General features: G+C 36.3%; 2 protein-coding genes across 2 annotated transcripts; one reads left to right on the plus strand and one right to left on the minus strand.

The window, feature by feature from the left end:
• Positions 1–1658: 1658 nt before the first annotated feature.
• LOC120782109 (RNA exonuclease 4-like) lies at positions 1659–3503 on the plus strand. Its single transcript, XM_040114254.1, has one exon. The coding sequence runs from the start codon at positions 2025–2027 to the stop codon at positions 3054–3056; it is 1032 nt and encodes a 343-aa protein (XP_039970188.1). The 5' UTR covers positions 1659–2024; the 3' UTR covers positions 3057–3503.
• Positions 3452–4554, minus strand: LOC120782111. The gene is made up of 2 exons (XM_040114255.1): positions 4094–4554; positions 3452–4020 (listed from the first exon to the last, which is right to left on the minus strand). The coding sequence occupies exons 1-2, from the start codon at positions 4424–4426 to the stop codon at positions 3769–3771; spliced, it is 585 nt and encodes a 194-aa protein (XP_039970189.1). The 5' UTR covers positions 4427–4554; the 3' UTR covers positions 3452–3768.
• Between the last annotated feature and the right edge of the window lie 13961 nt (positions 4555–18515).

Here is an 18515-nt window from a genome sequence, read left to right on the forward strand (position 1 = left end):
TTTTCGCGACGATTTCAAAAGCTAAAAATCTTAAATTGAATATATTTCTGAAATGGATGAGAAGGCAAAAGTGACAACCCCGTAAAAATAAGTATGAAAATATATTTAAATAAAATAGACAACATAGTTTATTTGTCGAGTTTCAAGTCTATAAATTTTTCAAAGAAAATATTCAATATTCTTCTGATTTTTGTGTACAGTCAATCCCGGTTAAGTAGTACTCCGCTTAATGAAAATCAAACCCCTCCCTCATCACTCTTAACAGCCTATATTATACTATCTTGCTGCATCTCACGGTTTGTTTTTTTGAAATACATAGAAGTTATGGTTTTAAGTACCACTTGCTTAAGTATCCGCATTCGCTTATGTGCAATATTATATTTTTATTTTTAACAAACCACAAAATTCGGTATCTTTGAATGTGGCACATAACCGGGATTGACTGTATTTGTCAAGGAATGTGAAAAATATTTTGTGATTCTGAAATATTTTTACGCAGCTGCGTCGATATGTATGCAAGCTCACACACACACCTACATATTTACGCTGGTTTGTAGGCGAAGCAGTACAGCGGCAAGGAAAGCGGTGACAATCGTTTGATTTTTTTGGTACAGCTCGTATTTTCTACCAACAACACATTGACTTTTTGACAAAACGTGAAGTTCGGCCATTGGTTGTCCGTGACAACGGAGTTTATGTATGAAACAATGGGTGTATATATTTACACATAAAGTTGTGTGTAGACAAATTTACAAACATTATGCGAATGATTCTTTCAAATTTGTTTACATGAACACAAAATTACATACATATGTATGTGAATATGTGAAGTTTATGCGTACGGTTTTTCAAAATCTGTTTGCATGTACACATATTTATATGCATATGACATCGTCTTTTAAGATGTTATCAAAACTTCTAATGCCCAAAGCATTAAATATGTACATATATGTATAACTTAATAAACTTATATTACTTATAATTATATTAATTAAATATTTAAGTGATAATACAAACCTTACACTTTATTATACATTTCAACAGATTTAATGGAATTTATCATTAAATAGGTCAAATTGCATATACATACATACATACTAATGAGCTTTGTTATCAAATATATGGAGAATATATATAAATGATATCCATAGCCGTTTGCGCATTGTAAATATACGAATCTGTAAGCGTACATTGAAATTAGCATCATTTTTCTCATTTAACACTGAAAATGCTCAATTCTGCTATTTTCGACGCTCCTGCTAAATATTGGTGAAATCCGCTTATAGAAAATAGTACCCCTACTTTTGCGGTGAAATCCACTAATAGAAAAGAGTACCCCTCCAAAAAATGAAATATCGTAAGTTTGGCAACGCGGTGAACCTTCTCTATATTGAAATACGTATATTATACAAGTTTTCTAAAATCCAGTTAAAACTTATCTTCCTCAACAATTTAACGAGAAATATGTCTTTATGCATAAAATGGCAACTACAACAGGGTTGCAATTATATTTTTGCGTGACATTGCACGCAAATATACATAGGTTTTGGTCTGACATATTTTACAGCCCTTGCAAATATTTTTCTGCGTGTGTTTGTTGTTGTGCCGTTGTAAATCTGCAATTTTGCACCGTGCAACGGGTCTTGCAACAGCAAGAGAATACCCCTATTATATTTGAATTAAAGCTTTATAAAAACAAATAATGATATCCGCTTTATGTTCCCGTATTCTGCTATGTGGCAACATTGTTGCTTTCTTATCGTAGATATAAAATTTGAAAGCATATGTGCATGGTCCGATGCATATGTGTTTTGATTGAGTTGTCAAATTTCATATATTTTCAGTTCAACCTTAGTTTTTTAGTTTAACTTTTATAAAAAAGAAAAAAACTGAAAACTAAAAAAAACTTTCAAAATAGCTATTACTAAAATTTCTAAAGTGCCCAAGAAAAAACATCAAAATTAAAAAACCAAAAAAACATTTGAGAAAGGAAAGCAGTGTCGTGGGGTACACAGGTGCGAACAATGTCCCAACAATATCCTAATCCACAACAAAAAGTAATGAACCGTATGTGCAGACAACAAGAAGAAAAAGGAGTTGCAAGACAAAAATTAGACCAACAAAATCTTAAAACAAAACTTTTTGAAGTAAAGGGTTCAGGCGATGGAGGATCAGTAAAACAAAAACATGAGCTTGATCACTCAAAGTGCCAACTATTAAAGTCAAAAAGCCCACTGCAAGCAACAACTGGGGCATTCAACCAATTAAAACATAAGGAGTCAATTACATGCATGGATCAACTGCAACAACAAATGCAATCAATTTTATCATGTACTGAGATTAGTGAAAAACAGCACAACTGTCAACATCGAAATAATGCGGGTTCACAAAGGTGTTCTCGTCGTAATTCATTGAATCAGGAACAGAAATGTGATCACGAAGCACACGACCAGCACCCCAATTCTGAAAACAATCGACCGCTAAGCAAATCTGCACGATTACGTCAAAAACGTAAAGCTGCTCAAAGAAATAAATATGTAGCTATTGATTGTGAGATGGTTGGTGTGGGTCACAACGGTCAAGACGACATGTTGGCACGAGTTTCTATCGTAAATAAACAGGGTGAAGTTTTGTTAGATAAATTTGTTAAACCGTGGATCAAGGTAACTGATTATAGAACAAGTGTGTCTGGTATCAGACCAAAGGACATCGAAAATGGCGAAGATTTTCATTTGGTTCAGGATGAAGTTGTTGAATTGCTTCAGGGTAAAATTCTTGTTGGTCATGCTATACGCAACGATTTGGCTGTATTACACATAAAGCATCCATATAAAAATATACGAGACACTGCCCGTTATAAGCCTTTATGCCGTCTAGTTTCGAACGGACGAACTCCGAGCCTTAAACTTTTGAGTCAAGCAATTTTAGGCATGGAAATACAAATAGGAGAGCACAATTCCGTGGAGGACGCACGTGCTGCTATGAAAATTTATAACTGTTTAAGTGGAGATTGGGAAAAATATGTTCAAAAACAACAACATAATCACCATAAATAGAATTAAAGTGACTTGAATTATAAAAGCAACACGCCTATTTCATATTTTTCTACTAGTAATCTTCGAAATAATTAAGTGATTTAGCCTTAAGTTGCTAATAACGCACCTCACGTCATGACATAAATATAAAAAAATAATTCTAAACGTTTTGCATGGAACACAAGAAGATACAAATTTAAAAAGGCATAACAACAATTTAGTACAATTTAACAAATTAACTTCCGAGCATAAAATTCTGATGAATTTCTTCAATTCAAACGCGAAACTTCGCTGAGCATACCTAGCAGAATTTGAGCCAGTAGCAGTTGTATAGTGCATTTTGTGTTACTTATATTAATGTAAATGTAATTGCTAGTAAAAGATAAATAATTATTGTTAAATATAACAATACAAAATGTTAAGAACCATTCAAGATAATTTTAATTAAAAATGATTGTCTTAAACCTATGATTTGGTTTTAAATAATTGAATGGAATGTGTGTTAGGGAATTAAAATGATATACTTATGCACATATTTTCGCCATAATAGTAAAGTAACTTGCTCTAGAAATATTTAATTTTTAATGTTTCAATTAAACAAAGGAAGTATGGATTATAACGACAGTAGTCACGTCTGTTAAAGTTTCAAATGTAAAAATTAATATTTTACAAATATTATATTTTATAATAATCTCGTTTCTTTTGTAAGCTTATAATATAGAATTCATGGGTGCTACGGACTCCCTGTAACAATATCACCTTCATTACCAGCGTTATACATATCAGCTTCTATATCCTCGCTGTCGCTTTCTTCTGTGCTTGCGAATGTTGGAATTTGATAATTTTGCTGGGCAGGAGTTGGCAGGTTTATCTCGCTTCTTTTGATCGCATCTCTTCTTTCCATTAAGTCCTTCCATGGATCTTCCAGCATAGACTTATGCACGTACGCCGATACATCCTTCACTTTGCAATTAAAAGATTGTCTCTAAACATAAAAATGTGATTAGAATAAAAATAATTATTTTTATTATTATTATTTTTAATTATTTGTTACTAACGCTGTTCCGTTGTTTGTGTCCACCACCACGCCATTGCCGCTCCGTAGGGTCACAGTTTCGTGGTGTCTGTTGCCATTGCATTCCATAGCCGCTAGTGCTGTGCCGATTACTTTGCCATCCACCCGAAAACCGATTTTGTTGACCTCCACGACCTCTTTGCTTATTCTGATAAAAGTTTCCACCGCTGCCTTTAGTATTCAGGTTGTTGTAATGCGGTCGTGCGGGTGTGGAACATGTACCTGGGCCGCCAATTTCTAGTGATATGTAATCCTCTGATTGAGAAGGATATTGATGTAGTGGCTTAGCATAGGGAGATGTATAATTTCGAGACATTATATATTTTACACTATATAGTAATAAAAATTTTAATTGACAAATTTCAATGATAAATATTACACGCGCGAATATGTGTGTAATGAAAGAGCTTTAAAAAACAATGGCAACAAAAATGAAGAAGTCAAATATAAACTTTATGAATGAAGAACATGGAAGAAAATTTTCCCAGAGTTGCAGTGTTTAAAATAGAACGTCAACAAGAAAAGAGTTACCGTATCGCTGAGATAGTGAAAAAGTTTTGTTTTTAAAACAAACCAGAATTTTAATTAATAATTATAATTTTTCTTCTTTAGATTAGTCTCTAGCTTTAAGACAGCAGAAACCCCTACTCAAAAAACAAGAACACACTCAATCAAGCTCAAGCTGGTGTTAAATTTTCTTCACGTTATACCAGCTACCAAAAAATTACGTTAGTTACCATTCACGGTGCAGTATAAAAGGTTAAAATACTTGCTTACTACTATTTCACGCAAAAGAAAAATCACATTCAGTAATTTGGATTAATGTGCTGAACACATAGACAGCGATAGACTTCAAGTGACATCTGTTAATATTAAAATACACACTTTTTTTTGGACACAGTTATGTGGTTATGCAGCTGTCTAAATAATTGTGTCCTTAAGAGCGTGTGTATTTTAATATTTGAGAGATGTCGCTCTCTATGTGTTTAGTACATAACTGCTACATTGCTGACGTCACACTATATTCTAAATCCGAAGAACCTCCTCTCTCTATATGCTATTGTAAAGTTTTCCCTATTTGTATTTGGCTCCTATAATGTAAACTTGACTTTTATGTTATTTTAGAAGTTCAAAATGAAATATTTATTCACAATAACATGTGGTCAAACAGCTCAAAGACGACAAAATGACAACTAATCCACCACAAACTAACAAAGGGTTGACAGTTGTGAAACGAAAGAAATTTCAATTGAATTTTTCTTATCCAATTGTCAGTGCATGTTTTGTGTCGGAGTGTTGAAGTAACTTATTTTCGTGGAATAGCGGTGAATAATGGTTATGTTTGTTGTTGGTGTCCATAGGAAAACAAAAGATAATAAAAAAAGGAATCAAGTTGGAATAAGTGCCTAGACGCGTTCTATTTTATGCAAAGATGTGCTGAAATAAGCATTCAATAAATATGCATTAATTTATGAGAATTGCATTCGAAGTATATTTGGTTGAAAATAATAGTGAATTAAGTGTGTTTAATTTAGTGGTACATATTTTTGAGTGGTTGTGAAAATTTTATGTGCGTGAGTAAACCGAGTTCATCGGTCTAACGAATTCGGTAATTCCTTATTTAACATTGTATATATATGCGTTTAGCTGATGCTCATCAGCACAAAAAGCCAGACAGCGGTTTCGCGAGATACATAAAGGCGATGTATTCAATATACTTATAACTCATAGTCTGCTGTCTAGTAATGGTGTGTGCAACGACCGGCGTTTTAACATTAAAGGGGAATGTACATAACATTCGCTGCACATCAGTTGGGTATTCTTGGCATCAAAAATTTTGGACGAAAAATTGTTGGTGTATATTACGCTGAAATTCAATAGATTTTGAAAGCAGATATGAATATTAAAAGTTTTTTTTCATTTATTTTATGGTTGGATATCCAGTTTTCAACTCTTGCTTTAAAAAAATTTAATAAATCAAATTGAAATTATTATTGCATGTCAACCTATATAAATTGGAGAACGTTTGTTTTTCAAAATCATCTGTGAATTAAAATCTATAAAAGCATAACTCGTGAAATAATGGCAAATGTGTATTTATATTTTTAAAAGTAATTAATAAAGGTGTACCAATTTCTAGAGACGATACTCCAAAGCTAATTGGATTGTGTTTCTTCTCTAAAGAAGTGTCTAGAAACAATAAAATTTCCCTATTTATAATTCTTTATCCTAATATGTATTGCTAAAATTACAATCGGTATTCTGACGTATTAAAATAACACATGTTTGCAGCTTGCAGTTTTGACGATTCAATCCATATTAATAACGAAAGATTATTTAAATTATATTTAACTGACATTGTTTAAGATCGCAGGAACAATAAACAAAATAATATTTCAAAATCTGCTCTTTTAAACGATAAATTTTGATCTGTTCAACGAAATAAAAGAGCAACTATCAAGTTGCCCCGAGAAAACTCGTGCGCTGTGCCGCACTGTCCAGTCGACAGTGTGGGGAGCCGTTGTATCCTCATTAAACGTAGCGCTTGGCGGTGGTGGGGGTGGTGCAGTAACATCATCGGCGGATAGCAGTGGTGGCTCCGGCGTATCCGGACCAGGACCAGGTGGCGGTGTGGGCGTTGGCCGCTTAGCATCCATTATGGGCGCAGTTAGTTCACGCCATATCTCTACCAGTGATACGTTGGTAGAGGAAGGCGGTGGAAGTAATAATCATGATCATGGCAATGGAAATTGTTCAATTTCACACAAAAATGGCATAACCACAGCTACTGGTGGTTTTCTGCAAAAACAAGATTTGCATTATGATATCGGTTCGAGTTCTCAGTATCATCATGTACGTCAACCAAGCGTTCGCAGTCGAAGTCAGCAACCCATGCCAACCACAGATGAATTGGATAGGCGTTTCGCAAAAGTTTTGGTAAGTCATAAGTCATATAAATTTGTTGTTTATATATAAAGGTTGATACAAGCAATGCGGCAAATTTTAAACCAATAATAACAAGGAGTTAGGAATATAAGGATTTCTGATACAAAATTTAGAAAGAAAATATTTCTTTCAGAAAGCTTGCCGAAAGCTGCTTTCCTATCCTCGAGTCTTTGTTATCTAAATCAGAATAATTTGTAGTTGTTATAATGTTTTTATAAGTGTGAGGCTAATCTAATAATTTATATTTACATATACATACATACATATATATGTATTATATATATATATATATATATATATATATATGTAGAGCGTTTGTGTGGGCACGTCCTTATGCGACGAGTTTCCAAGAAGAAAGAGAACGATCTTCCAATTTTATTTGACGTAAGGGTTTGACATAAAAGGAAAAGAAAATCGTACAAAGCAAAATGTCAAAGTAGCAGGTAGAGTTACCATGCTTAATACAATTATAATTAACTCCGAAAGGTGTGGCGGTGCTGCCACAGTACTCCCCTCCTAGTTGGGATCTGCGGCGGTGTAAGCAGGTTTCAAACGGTCGATAGAAATGTTGACTGCTTTATCGTTAATGTCGACGGTGAAGTATTTTTGATAGCGATGAATAACCTTGTAAGGCCCTCTGTAAGGGGGTGACAATGATGGTCGTACTGACAAATCTCGGATGAAAATCTGGTCGCACGTCTTTAAATCTGTGTGCACAAAAGACTTCTGAGTGGTATGCCAAGACGTGTTGACCGGACGTAGGTCGCGCATTATTTGCCGCAACTGAGCAACAACTTCAGTTTCATTATCTGGTACAGGACAGTCGATGAAGAATTCGGATGGCAAACGTAGCGTCGTCCCAAAAACTAACTCGGCTGGTGATGCTCCAATATCCGGTTTGAATGAGCAGCGAAGTCCCAAAAGAATTATTGGTAGAAAATTTGTCCAATGTTCCTTGTCGTGACAAAGTATGGCTGACTTGAGAGTTCTGTGCCAACGTTCGACGATCCCGTTGGTTTGTGGATGGTAAGGCGTAGTACGTAGGTGTTTGACGCCGATACATTGGAGTAAGTGTTGAAAAAGTGTACATTCAAATTGGCGCCCTAGGTCTGACGTTATGTCGGTGGGGATTCCAAACCTCGATATCCAGCCGCTGATTAATGCTTTAGCTACTGTTGGTGCGGTGCTGTCTGGAATCGGGAAAGCATCTGGCCACCGGGTGAAACGGTCGATTACTGTTAAACAGTAGCGATTACCCTCGGACAGCGGGAACGGGCCAACGATGTCAATGTGTAAATGGGAGAAGCGTTCGCTAACGCACGTTCGGCGTTGCAGAGGAGTGACGTTGTGTCTGGTGACCTTATTACGTTGACATTGTAGGCAATGTTTGGCAAAGTTTCGACTGTCGCGATCGATTCCGGGCCAGATGAAACGTTCGGTCATCATCTTTGATGTTGTACGTGTACCGGGGTGCGAAATGTTGTGGATTGTCCGAAGTACTGCTTGGCGGAATCGTTTCGTGATGAACGGTCGGATGCGATCGGTCGAAATATCACAGTACACCTTTTTTGTGCTGGAAGGAAGAGCATACGAAATTAGTTTCAATGAATGCTTAACTTGCCCATTGAGATAGGATTGGAGCTCTTCGTCTGTCGCTTGATTGGTGGCTAAGTCGTCGTAGTTGATTGATTGAAGAGTTGCTTCCGAGGTTATTGCTTCGATGCGAGACATCATATCGGCTACAACGTTTTGTTGACCAGACACGTGACGGATGTCTGTGGTGATTTGGGCGATAAAGTCTAGTTGTCGCGCTTGACGGTCCGAAGCTTTTTCTAATTTTTGATGAAATGCGAATGTGAGAGGTTTGTGGTCTGTGTAGACGTGGCACTCTCGTCCTTCAAGCATAAAACGAAAATGTCGGATAGCGAGATACATAGCTGTGAGCTCCCTGTCGTAAGTACTGTATCGTTGTTCTGCTTTTGTAAATTTTCGCTGGAAGAAACCCAATGGTTGGAGCGTGTTGTTAACTACTTGATGTAGCGCTGCACCGGCTGCATAGTCGGATGCGTCAATCCACAATGAAAGCTGCGCGTTGGGAGTGGGATGTGCTAGCAGTGTACATTTAGCTAGGTCTTCCTTACAGGCTTCGTAATGTTTTATATTTTCTTTGGTCCATACGAGAGGTGAGTGATCATTGCGCTTGTTACCCGGAGTCATGTTGAATAATGGTGCTTGATGTTGAAGAGGATTTTTCAAAAAAGGTCTATAAAAATTTACCATGGCGAGGAAACGTTTTAGATCTTTCGCAATAGTTGGAAGTTTAAGATCTGTGATAGTCTTGACACGATTTGGCAATGGTTGTATGCCGTCTTGGGTGATAAGATGCCCAAGAAATTCGAGTTTCGGTACTCCGAGTATCGACTTTGCGATGTTTATTGTCAAATTGTGATTTCGCAATCGTTGAAATACGTTTTGAAGGTCTTTACGGTGCTCCTCGGTCGAGGTAGAAGCTATGCAGATGTCATCCAGGTAGACGAAAGTATTATCTACTCCGCGAAGGACTTCATTAATGACCCTCTGAAATGTCTGTGCAGCGTTGCGTAATCCAAAGGTCATGTGAGTGAACTCGTACAGTCCGAAAGGGGTTGTAATGGCCGTTTTGCATACGTCTTCTTCATGTATACGGATTTGGTGAAAAGCTTTCTGTAGGTCGATTTTTGAAAAAATAGTTTTGCCTGATAATATGTGGGTGAAGTCGTGGAGAAACGGAATTGGGTACCTGTCCGGTACAGTGACAGCATTCAAGGCACGGTAATCACCGCACGGTCTCCAAGAACCATCTGGTTTGCGTACCATATGCAGGGGGCTCGCCCAGTCGCTACTAGACGGCCGACATATGCCAAGTTTCATTAAGAGCTCGAATTCAGCACGTGCTGCAGCAAGCTTTTCAGGTGATAACCGTCTTGGCCTGCTAAATACTGGTTGTCCGGACGTAATGATCCGGTGGACGACTGTAGATTTTGTTGAAAATTCTGGAGGAGGTTGACGAGTTATTTCCGGAAATTTTAGCAAAATATCCGAAAATGGCATATTCACGTTGATGGTTGAAATGTTCGGTGTATTAATTGACTTTATCGAGCACATTGTTTTTAACGCGGTGCGACGGTCAAGTAGTCGATGTCGATTGAGATCTGGTAGTAGATCGAAAAATGATAAGAAGTCTGCGCCTATAATCGCCTGAGAAACGTCGGCAATTACGAACTTCCACACAAACTCTCTACGTAAGTTGAGATTTAATTTAAGTAGGACTTCACCAAACACTTGAATTGGTGAACCGTTAGCAGCAAACAATTTGGTATCCGATTTAGATGCTTCAGCCAAACTTGAACACTTCGGTATAGTCGACACCTCTGCGCCGGAGTCGATAAGGAAACTCATTTTAGCAGTAGTGTCAAATATGTGAAGGCGTTTGTTCGTAAGTTTTTCAGAACGTTTGCCAGATTCTGAAAAACAGTTGGCTGAGCAGGCCTAATTTGAGTCGGTTGGTGGCTGAGGATGAGCCATTTTGCACGGCTGTCTGCATTTACGGGCGTTACGACCAAATTTCGCGTGATACCAACACATTTCGTTGGAGCTGTTGTGTGAGTTACGGGTACCTGCCGGGGTCCTAGATCTAGATCTAGGCCGAAATCGATGTCCGTGGTCGCTTAGTACTTGGTCAAGTCGTTGTTTGAGCGCTGCTATTTCGGCTCTCAGATCTTGGTCGGTAGATTGTTGAACGATGCACAATTCGCTGCAGTCTCCTTGGCGCAATTTAATGGACTCCGTAATGGAATCAGCAATTTTCAACTTCTCGACGATTGGTACATTTGTAGCAATGATTGCTGCTTGCGTATATGTGGGTAACCGAGTGATCCATAAGTCGTGGAGAATGCTCTCGCTTAACGTGGTTCCCGCGGCGCGCTTCATTTCATTGTAAAGGTCGCTTGGGCGCCGTTCGCCCAGGGGCATCTCGCGAAGTACACGCTGCAGGCGTTGCTGCTGGCTTTCCGTAAAATTTTCCACAGTTTTGTCCGACTGTAGACGTATTTATTCTTGCGCGGAGCAGCATCAACTATGGTGCGCAGTTCCATTAACTTTGAAGGTGGAACGCTTGCCAAAACGATATTAAACTTTGTTATGTCAGCCACGATGCCCGCTGCGTCGAACCAAAAGTTTAAAGAATAAAAATATGCCTCAATATTATCCTCTCGCATCTGGGGCAACGGCAGTCGTGGTACAAAATGCTGTGTTGTAGCATTTTCTAAGATGTTCCCTCCTTCAGAAACCAATTGACTTTCGTCGAGACTCATAATAAAAAATTAAGAAAATTATTAATTAAAAAGTAAAAATGTGCGGGGTCACCAATGTAGAGCGTTCGTGTGGGCACGTCCTTATGCGACGAGTTTCCAAGAAGAAAGAGAACGATCTTCCAATTTTATTTGACGTAAAGGTTTGACATAAAAGGAAAAGAAAATCGTACAAAGCAAAATGTCAAAGTAGCAGGTAGAGTTACCATGCTTAATACAATTATAATTAACTCCGAAAGGTGTGGCGGTGCTGCCACATATATGTAGTCTTTGGATTATAAACTTTATTAATTTAATAGTTTATAGTTAATAGTTTTGTTTATTAAATTCACATTTTCCACAACTTATTATTAATTTAACATTTAATTGTCAACTTATCATAACTTATTATATCTTTACATTTTAGTTTTTGTTTATTGAATTCACATTTTCCACAACTTATTATTAATTTAATATTTTATTAAATTCACTTAACTTATCATAGCTTTAATTGTCAGGCAGCGGCTTGTCTGCCACTTCTGAATACTTCTGTACTTCTGTTTCAGTCAACTATTGTCTACTATGCTCGACTGTATATTTCGAATATTGTTCGAGTGTAGTTCGAATTGATCATATGTTCGTAAAGTTTTGGTCAGAGGTGCATTTAAAAGGCACGTCCGCTACGTGTGGACCTTTGACCCACAGGTTCCACTCCCACATATATATAGATTATCAAAGAAGTTCTGAAATTTTAGGAAAAAAATATTTTAAACTCTGCCATTGAGACGCCATTTCCGGTGACCCCTCGGAATTATTTTATTTTTGCATAGATTTTAAGTCAAAGTTGACTCCTTAATATTTTTAATTGAAAATACAATCTTTTGGGACATATTAAAGTAACTTTAAACCAAACTCCGTAAAAGAACTTTCTTGTAGAAGATAAAAATAAAATTACCAAAACCGTAGACTTTTGAATATTTCATAAAAATTTTGAAGTTATGTGGAAAAGCTGTTTTTGCAAAAGTCGTAGATTTTTTAATTGCTTACAACTTTTCAATATAACTTTTTCTATAAAATTCATGTTTTGCCGGTAATCGAGATAAGCCGTTTTATCTTTTACAAATTAAAACACGTTCCTTATCTTCTTGACGAACTCAGATCTCCCTTAAATTTCCTTTATTTCTGTTATTTTATTTGCCGCTTCCATGGGGTTCCTGCCACTATGATTTCTTTTTTGTTTTGGCATAGCGCCAATAAATAAACAAAATATTGTACTTATCTACATAAAGTTTGAAAGTACTAGTCTTCGGAAATATAATATGGAAATATATTTAACCGTGTCACATTACATGAAAACCATAAATTTTGCACTTGTTATTTAACTGAACACACAGGTCTTTAAAAGCTTCGTCTAAGTTAGTTACGAGTATGGAACGCCATTTTACTAAATAAACATCCACAATTTGCAATAATGTTTGGCGTCATAACTTTGCACTCTGCGAGAGCAAATATTAAATGCTTCCCTGCGCGGGACTTGCATACAAAGTAGACAAACTGTTGTGTGTTATTGATAATAGCTACATTTTCATAAACGCACGCACACATACGCACTCATAGACTTAAACGCAAATGTGTATTATTGCAAAAGACAAATAAACTCCCACAAAGTGAGCGAACACAGCCGAATTTCTTCGCTACACACTTACTCTTATTCCTTTGGTTTGGCAACAAATATCCTACGTGTCTGCTTCGGACAGACACAAAAAGTCGTCACGCCCTCGCAGCAGATACCACACATGTAACTGTGCATGCACTTTGTGTGTGTGTATATTCGTGTACCGCTCATTGTTTTTATTTGCTACACGCAACGGCTGCGGCTAACAACTACATAAACACTGGCGCACACAAACACACACGCACATAGAAGAGTGGCACGACCGCGTGCGTATAATGTCATGTATTTGGGTTTGTAAACAACTACAAAGGCTGGCGGGGTAGTTCGGAGCAATTGCCTCATAAATTTGCATATGAGTACACAATCCACACAAGCACACACGCTTGCATACAAATGTTGAAGAAGCTCAGGCTTACAGCTGTAGGCTCAAATAGCCGCATCTGCATGCAAATAGGTAATCGCATGTTTGCATATGTGTATGAGTGTGTGTGTGCGCTTGACGGTGTTTGCGTAATGCGGTAATGTTGTCGAAATCGACATTATCCTTAAATGGTAAACATGCCAACACGACTGATTCTTGTCTGCCAGTCAACACGGACAGTCCGTGGCAGTTGGCGCTTGGTACCGCTGCTGCCTTGCGGTTATTTATGCACATATTTATGTGTGTGTATTTGTTCTGTACATATATTTAATATGCGAACATACTTCCGGTTCAAATGCAATCGATATCAAAAGTATCGATAAGCAATCGGCTAGTTTCAACTTGAAAAAGTTAAATTTATATATTACTCAAGGCTAAGGATAAGTATAAGAATAAGTATAAGTATAAGTATAAGTATAAGTATAAGTAAGTATAAGTATAAGTATAAGTATAAGTATAAGTATAAGTATAAGTATAAGTATAAGTATAAGTATAAGTATAAGTATAAGTATAAGTATAAGTATAAGTATAAGTATAAGTATAAGTATAAGTATAAGAATAAGTATAAGTATAAGTATAAGTATAAGTATAAGTAAGTATAAGTATAAGTATAAGTATAAGTATAAGTATAAGTATAAGTATAAGTATAAGTATAAGTATAAGTATAAGTATAAGTATAAGTATAAGTATAAGTATAAGTATAAGTATAAGTATAAGTATAAGTATAAGTATAAGTATAAGTATAAGTATAAGTATAAGTATAAGTATAAAGATAAGTATAAGATATAAAAAAGAAAAAGATAAAAATAAAGATGAAGATGAAGATACAGTTTACATCAATATGTTAGAACCAGAGACACTAGTTCATGTACATACAAGAGGCGTTCCCAAGTAAACAGGACTTAAAAAAAAACAGTACAAATGGTTTTTTCGGCAAAATCAATTTATTTTATTCAAATTAGTCTCCTTCTGCTTCAATACAGTTTTTTTCTGGGTCCAAAAGCATGGCCTCTAGGTCTGTAGAACGCTTTCCTTTAATTGGCAAATAAATTTTCGAATGTTGGATTCTGAGCAATTTTTGGTCGTCAGTAAATTTGTGCGGAACAAACCGTGCACACACCTTTCGTAAGCCCAAATGTTCGGTCAAAATGCGACAAATCGATGTTTTGGAGATGTTCAATTCTATTTCCATGAATTTCAATAATGACTTCGGCTGATTTTTGATGAATTTACGCAAAGTTTCGACGGAATCTCCGATGATCACGGATTTTATTGGCCTACTGTGCTCGTGCACTCTGCTACGGAATAGGCAAACATTGCCATAAACTTGTTTCATTACTGGAAACATTTCGGTGAAAGTTTTACCAATTTAAAAACAAAATTTAATGTTGGCTCTTTGTTCGAAGCTCATTTTCGCATCGATAACACAAACATACTGACACTTAAAACGCAATAGCTTCACTTCCAATAGCTGAAATGTTATGAAATTCTCACTAGACAATCGATAAAGATATCAGATTCCACCAGTTGACATATAGATGGCGCCACCAGGGGGCGCTAGATTCAAAACGTCTTGTTTACTTTGGAAAGCACCTTGTATATACAGACAGACATACGGATATGGCTGAACCGATTCAACTCGGCTTAGTAATCATTTAGATATATACAACTTGTACATATATATGTTTTAATAGATCTCCGACGTTTCCGTTTTAGGACATCGTGGCATACTTAATCTACTCTATTCGGGGTATAATAAAAATAAAAATTGGAAATGCTTATAGTGGCAAAAAAGCAGCTCAAAGAATGAATATGTATGTGTGTACATATATTATATACCTACAAGATAGGATCATAAGCTTAAAAACATTTTTACAAAAATATAAGTATCCAAGAAAAGTGTGTAAAAGCTCAGTTTCAAAACGTGTAAACTAGCAAGAGTTTTCTTGTCCCTAGAGATATACAAATCGCTTGATCAATTTTACTATTGAAACATTCAATTTAGAAGCCAATAAAATGCTTGTAAGCAATGGCGGGTTTCCTTTCACTATGCGCGTCTACAATGCTACTAAAATATGTAAATGTATTTCCCAAACTATTGCCTTCGGTAATGTGTTGATATCCATATACAAACCGTATTTATGGCTGCATATGTAACAACATGCCGGCAGGGTGAGGTATCGCTTGCCATGAGCTCAATGCACGCTCCAAATAGGCTTCATCGATTTTATTCATACAATCGCATAATATATGAACTCGCTACCTTACATCATCATCGCCGCCATCATCATATTCAAATTGCTATTCACTCAACACTTCTTTATTTCTTTGAGCGTCTTGATTTGAAAAGCTTTTTTGATTTGCCATAAAAACCCAATGAGGCACTGTGTGAAAGGATAACGACTCCGATGCGTTCAGAAAGGCCATAAAAGCAAAATGCCATCACGCACACATAGACACACTTGTAAGCAAGCATACATATATGTATATAAGCTTAAAGCCAGCTAGTTTGTAGTCAAGTGAGCGTTCGGTTATTTGTTTGGCGATATTGTTAAAAGCTTGCGGTTGATTGTTTTGCATTTGAATGCCTACGAACAACAGAAGCACCAACACACGTACACTCTTGCATGCATGTGTGAGTATGTAGTTAACTGAGAGTGTAGTGCGCACTTTTATAAGTGGTTGTATTGTATGGATTTTCTTTTTGTTCTTGCTTTTGCCCTTACTTGCGCCGTTCGCTCCCTCTTGGCGGGACGTGTTTGTGGTATCAATGCTTTAGATATTATTTATTACACACGCACACGCGCGCACAAGGCTATGCAGATGTGCGTGGTTGTGTATATATAATATTTGCTTGGGCCCTGCGTCGTGCGCTTTGGGACAGCCACGGCGTATGCGTTATTTTTAACTAATTTTGATTTATCGACAAACCAATTTGACAAGTTAAAATTAAAGGAAATACGCTTACATATTGGGGTCACGCGCATTGGGTATACATATGGTGATGTCCCATTGCAATGTCGGTTAGGCGAAGTGATGTGGGTTGCGCAGGTGTGACACTTTCGACGCTTGCGGTGGATAGGAGTGGTGAGTGCAATGAGCGCTAATGTGGAACTGTTTTATTAGTTTTAAGGTACTTTTTACAAACATACATAGGTTTATAAATAAATTTGTTTTAAACAACTTAAAAAGAAAAAACTCATTTCCTTCGCTGCTTTGGAATCTACAAAAAATTAAAATTTTTTGTTTTACTCATATCTCTTTAAAATTTATCTCAGAATATGTCCCTAAAGTTATAGATGGGAATTGGAAATATTGTCGAAGCTAAAAGGGAAATAGTGACCGAGCGTCTAGCAGACATATGAGCGCTTGGGCAGAAAGCGAATACTTTGACGCGCGATTTCTCGGTTTTTCATTTTTACGATTTTTCTTAATTAGCGGGCAGGATGGAAAAAAAAACTAAACGTCGTTTATTACCTTTGGCATTAAGTCAAGTTTGAACATATTTTCAAACAACAAACTAAAGTAAAGTAGGTTTTTTTTGGTCAAAAACCACTTTTTCCAATTTTAAAAAAAATTGCACAATTGTGCACCTTTTTTCGAGTCGAGTTTTTGAAGCCTCTAAAGCAAGTAGTTTCCCTATCCAACTTAGAAATTTGAAAACTTCGATATCAATTGCGAAAAAGGCTCAATATTCGATTCCTCAATTTAAAAACGAAAAGTTCCTACTTTGTTGAAATCTATGAAGTCGATCATATTATGTTAAGTGATGATATGATATGGTATGAATAATGTCATACCAACTATATTACCTCTTTTTGAAATTTCATTAAAAAATTAAAAAATTGTTGCTCCAAACCTACCATGGAGAGTTTTTATGGAGATAATATCCACTCTTTCTAATTTATTTAAAAAAAATACTAATAAAATTACTATTGTCTAAAAATGTTATCATATTACTCTATAGAAAATGTAAGTATTTTATTTCATCTTTAAAGCAAATGAATTTTTTCTGACTTTCCTACTTTATCATCAAGGCCAACCAGGCATGAATCCCCAGTGACTTAAGTAATTTACCAAGCAATTTTTAGCGAAGCGATGTTAACGTATGCTGATGATAAAATACATATATGTAGTCATGTGCCGCAATGGCGATAATTTACTGTCTAACCGCAAATATTTGGATGTCGCTTCCCACGGCGCAACGATTTATTATCTGCCGCTTTCTATCGAACTAAACGTGGCAGGAGTTATACACCTACTTGCGCCTAGCACAACCTCATCAGAGGAAGCAAATAAACATTTCGTGAATATATTCATTAACTTCATTGTTTTTGTTTCTTCATTTATTATGTTATTTGCTCCTACATATGTAGCTTTGTAACGCAACACTTATTTTTCGGTTTTCTCATACCTAATTCTTTAAAGCAAATATCGCTTTTTCATCAGCTGCATTTTTCATTGGAACTTAGAGGTATTAAGTATTCCCATTTATGCGCATGAAAAGAGGCAGATGCATATATTTTTTCGTGGAAAATCTGTCTGTGTCTGCCGGTGATGTTTTCAAATACACATACATAAATTTTCCTTTAGAAGCCACCTAAAAATAAAACATAAAACAAGGCTAACAGCTTAATCAAACGCTTGAATGCATTCCGGCGCCTAAAAGCAGACTGCGCGCAGACTAAAAGACGCAATATGCGAAATATTTGCGCACACATAGGCATTCATATTTTGTTTTAACAGTGTGTTGTAAAAGTATGTCTGTCATAAAAAATTAAAAAACAAAGCTAATTTTCATCATCGCGGGAATTGATTGAAACACACTAATACCAAGCACAAAATGTGGGTCGACTGGTGTTTAATGAATGGCAATAAATGAAAAAAGTATACTCTCTTTGACAGTATTTGCACACAAGCATAAAATTAAAACAAACAAAAATGGCTTTGCCTTTTGCCGCAAATATTTCAACGAATATGGATACAAAACTTTTGCTATTCGATCACCCCAGTATTATTTGGCTTCTGTTTTTAT

Source organism: Bactrocera tryoni, unplaced genomic scaffold, assembly GCF_016617805.1.
Source record: "Bactrocera tryoni isolate S06 unplaced genomic scaffold, CSIRO_BtryS06_freeze2 scaffold_943, whole genome shotgun sequence".
Classification (NCBI taxonomy): domain Eukaryota; kingdom Metazoa; phylum Arthropoda; class Insecta; order Diptera; family Tephritidae; genus Bactrocera; species Bactrocera tryoni.

Bases quoted from the DNA above. Each gene is read 5' to 3' on its own strand.
- LOC120782109 (XM_040114254.1), top strand. From the start codon at position 2,025: ATGTCCCAACAATATCCTAATCCACAACAAAAAGTAATGAACCGTATG.
- LOC120782111 (XM_040114255.1), bottom strand. From the start codon at position 4,426: ATGTCTCGAAATTATACATCTCCCTATGCTAAGCCACTACATCAATAT. The intron at 4,021-4,093 runs GTTAGTAACAAA...TTTTATGTTTAG, and splicing joins GACACAAACAACGGAACAGC to AGACAATCTTTTAATTGCAA.